Source organism: Arachis ipaensis, chromosome B06 (genome assembly GCF_000816755.2).
Source record: "Arachis ipaensis cultivar K30076 chromosome B06, Araip1.1, whole genome shotgun sequence".
In the NCBI taxonomy this organism is placed as follows: domain Eukaryota; kingdom Viridiplantae; phylum Streptophyta; class Magnoliopsida; order Fabales; family Fabaceae; genus Arachis; species Arachis ipaensis.
Window position 1 is genome coordinate 107,328,515 of NC_029790.2, and position 3,929 is coordinate 107,332,443.

The window sequence follows — 3,929 nt, forward strand, 5'->3', positions numbered from 1 at the left end:
CCAACGGGTGCAAAAAAGTGAATAGAGGAAGTGCTGACTGGTCTTGTACCAAATAACAATAACTTGTTCCAATAGGAACCCTGCATGTAATGTTTATCGTTCCCATCATTTGTGAACTGAGCTAGAACTTTGGAACTTTGAAGATGAATACAACAACCTCAAGAAGCCAAGCACGATCAGCTCCTCATTATAATGTTCCCAACAGGATTCCACACAACATATCAACGTTACATTGTTTTGCGTTCCTACAACTTAATCCTTGTGTGTCATGATGATGTTATTAATCAACTAAAAATAATAGTTATAAGACAGGTTCAGGGTTCCTTTCTTTACATTGTTTTGCATTACTCCCCCGGCACAGCCCTCGGGAGCCCTTCACCCCACACACACATTGGGTTATACAGTCCCTGCCATAATTTACAGTTTAACCTAACTGACAAATGATGGTAACTTACCTCGTCAAGCTTCTTGCCCTGGACTCCTATCATTGTTAACACCATCAGAAAGGTGAACCCATAAGCTTTGACTTCTTTCAACTCCATTTTCCCATGTTTGTTGTCTTACACTCCTATCATTGGTGTCACCACCATCAGAAAACTGGGCCCACACACTTCTACATTTTCCTTCTCCACTAAATTCCTCCTCACATCCGGCCACTGTTTTTAGTAGTTCTGATTGTAGTAAAGGACAATGTTCCTTAAGGTACTCAAAACCTTCAGATTGCATCACAGCTGCGAGCAAGCACAAAAGAGAAATGATATCAGAATCAGTTGCTTATGCATCTTACAAGTACCATATGGTTTGTTTCCCGATTTTAAGGCTATTATCAAAAGTATAAATCCAAGAAGATAAACAAATGAAGAAGGATTTGAAGTATGCAACCTAAAAATTGATGTGTATGAAAACTTGCAAAATTTAGTACTAGGTAGCTGAGTCCATCTTCTTTGTTTTATTTCTTTCTTCTTTTCATGAACATCACATTTTGTAAAAAGACTAAGTGAAGCCATTTATCTATACTATCAGCCTCAAAATAAGCGAGGTCCTTCCAACCAAGTATAAGGTGAAAACTTCAGTGATTGGACCCACAGCAAAACAAAAAGGTAATAAGCTAATAATACATGTAGTGTCTACTCTGTCAAATAGCAGACAGTATCACTGATGGAAAAAAAACCAGGAAAACTTACCAACAAGGTTTTCAGCAGAAAACTGGAGGCAAATAGACTTCAATTCTGTAGCATGATAACGATCAGCAAGGGCCAATATATAGGCAACAGAATCAATAGATATGTCTTTGCAGATTACGGACTCGCACATCAGCTTCAGTCTTGGCAAATCATACTTTTCAGCAGCAGCCAACAATTTTGCTGCAAATGAGTCAGATATTGAAGCAAAGAATGTTGACCGTGACATAAAGAGCTCTTCATCTTCTATAAGAGTGTCTCTATAAATAAAATGAAGCAATGCCTGCACAACAATGGAAATCAACAAACATTAAATAGCAACCAATATTCTACACTTTATTAGTAGCATGTATGTTCTGTGAAGTAAAAAACTAATTAGAAAAGGCTAGAGGAAAGTGCTACCTTGAAAACCTTAGGTTCCATGTCAGTAACAACTATCTCCTGATCATCTTCGTCCATCCCATTGAAAAACTCTGTTTCAAATGCAGTTGACCGAGCAGCTAGTACAAGCTTATGTGCATGAAACCTTTCTCCATGTACAGAAAAAGTAACATCAGAGCCTTCTTCATTTTCTAACAGCATGCCAAAATGTGCCCCAATATCAGATTCAGGAACTTGTATTGTGTTTAGCTTTGAACAGTCTATGGATGACACCACAACACCAACTGTGCAGTTTATTTTCAAGCAGTCATCCTTGAGGAAAGTTGATGCCTCGAGCTGAGCTCGTTTGAAAAATCGTTTATAGCCCCTAAAGAAAAGTAAATCAATAGCTCATAAATCCTCAATGCACATCCCGAAGACTCACATCACCTCAAATTAACGTGAAGTGTCAAAATAATAATATTACTGGTTTCAGAATCCACCACTAGGATCAAATGTGTATATGGATACAAATTTGCATCCAAAGTATCTAGATAGTATGCAGTAAGTTATGGATTTAACAAAATTCTTAAAGTGACAGATAAAAGGAAAAGAAGGAGTAACAAACAGAATGTTTATTAAGCTTAAACTTTGTTTTTAGCGTGCACACAGTTAATGTTTCATTTTCTTTCAAAGTCTAGATGTCATAAATTTTCATCAAATTTTCCCCTTATTTCTCAATTATCCAATATATTGGCCAGGCTTCAAACTGGCTATGTAAATAATTAAAATAAAAACACAACATAGGCAACTCAATCGAAAGATGATGCTAGAGTCTTTCGCAAAAACCAGAATAGCAGCGCAATGATCTCGACGGAGTACAGTGGAACAGCCTACTTGCTCATGCGAAGCTCAACAATCATCTCTAATCATTCTGGCGCGTAACTTTTAACAAACATTAGCCTTCCCTAAAGTTTCCCCTTTATAAGCTATCATAAACACAAAACAAGTCACTTCACCCACGAAATAAAATTATTTGGTAAACACACAATAGTTCATCCTCACTTCTCTTCCCAAATCATCTCAGTAAAATCACACACCATAATCCGTTACAAAAAAAACACAAAATCCAGTTAATTCAAACACAGCAAAATCCAAACCTTGTAAAGACAGTAAGAAAACCTAGCAAATAGCATTGCGTTGAACCAAAACAAAGATAGCTGGAAAACCTAACAAATTCTGATTATAACCGATTAATTGATTGATAACTAACTAACTTACTACCTAATTAACCTACCACATGCTGCCGCGGTACTTGAGAGTGTAGGGACCGCTTTCGAGGGAGCGGTCAAAGTGGCTGTGGACCTTGTGCTTGCCGTTGCCGCTCTGGTCGAGGAGGGTGAGCTCAAAGAGTGCCCTAACGTCGGTACCGTCGCTGGCGAGGGCGATGAAGACGGAGACATAGGCGGAGTTGTCCTCAGGGTTCTTGCCGTCAGGGTAGAAGTATATGGCCCACTGGTACCCTCCAACGCTGAAGGTCTCGCTCGCTATGTGCTTCCCAACTCCGATCCCCTTCGCCAGAGAGTAACCTTTGATTACGAACTTGTGAGAGCCGTTAACAGTTTCCGTCACCGACCGCGAGCTCGTCCGAGACGCCAGGATGTTGCTGTTACTGTTGTTGTTGCTGTTGTACATCTTCGAGCTTTGGTTATTTTGTTTGTATGGCTGGTTGAAGCAATCGGGGAGAAGAAGAGCTGAAGAAGGAACTCTGTGTCCGCGTGTTTTCTTTTGCTTTTGTTGTATTTATTGATTTATTGATTAATTTGGATTTGGAATTTAGATATTGCCGTGGTCGTCGTGGTAATGGTGTTGTCGTTGGGAAGGGTGGAAATGTATCTAGCTAGAAAGTTAAGCTACTCGTTAATAATCGAGCTTGCTTGTAAAATTTTAGTTTAACACTTTAACTCACCAAATACTCATGAATTCGCTCAACGGCTCAAATACACCAAATACTCATGAACTCGCTCAACGGCTCAAATAAAATAGAATAGGAAAAGACAAGTATATGGAATAAAGCTTTTTTTCTTTTTTTTTACTCCCTCTCCTTTTTTACCATCATTATTATTATCGTCATTATTATTATTGTTAAATTTATTTTTCTTTTTTTCTTCTTAATAATTTTGCAGTATTGTATACTTTTTTTTTATTTTTTATTTTTATTCTTATTATAGTATAAAATAAAAAAATCATAAAAAAGTAAAACAAAAAAAAAGAACAAAAAAAAGAAAAAAATAATAATAATAAAAAAGAAAAAGGAAGAAGAAGAATTTGTTTGTACGTCATCATTATTAAATAATTTCGGTGCAAATAAGGTACATTTTGAGTTTA

At 37.2% G+C, this 3,929-nt stretch overlaps 1 protein-coding gene across 2 annotated transcripts; it reads right to left on the reverse strand.

Annotated features, from left to right (window-relative positions):
• LOC107604793 (BTB/POZ and MATH domain-containing protein 4) lies at positions 23-3,470 on the reverse strand. 2 transcript variants are annotated; one of them, XM_016306484.2, is made up of 5 exons: positions 2,839-3,470; positions 1,584-1,929; positions 1,185-1,464; positions 456-731; positions 23-251 (listed from the first exon to the last, which is right to left on the reverse strand). In XM_016306484.2, exons 1-4 carry the CDS (start codon positions 3,234-3,236, stop codon positions 460-462), a joined length of 1,296 nt encoding a protein of 431 aa, XP_016161970.1. In that variant the 5' UTR covers positions 3,237-3,470; the 3' UTR covers positions 23-251; positions 456-459. The 2 variants fall into 2 exon arrangements, with proteins under 2 accessions (XP_016161970.1, XP_016161969.1); XM_016306483.2 differs by having other exon boundaries at positions 46-731.

Coding starts and splice junctions, on each gene's coding strand:
- LOC107604793 (XM_016306484.2), bottom strand. CDS start 3,236: ATGTACAACAGCAACAACAACAGTAACAGCAACATCCTGGCGTCTCGG. Junction 1,930..2,838: donor AAGTACCGCGGCAGCATGTG/GTAGGTTAATTA, acceptor ACTTTTCTTTAG/GGGCTATAAACGATTTTTCA. Junction 1,465..1,583: donor TGGAACCTAAGGTTTTCAAG/GTAGCACTTTCC, acceptor ATTGTTGTGCAG/GCATTGCTTCATTTTATTTA.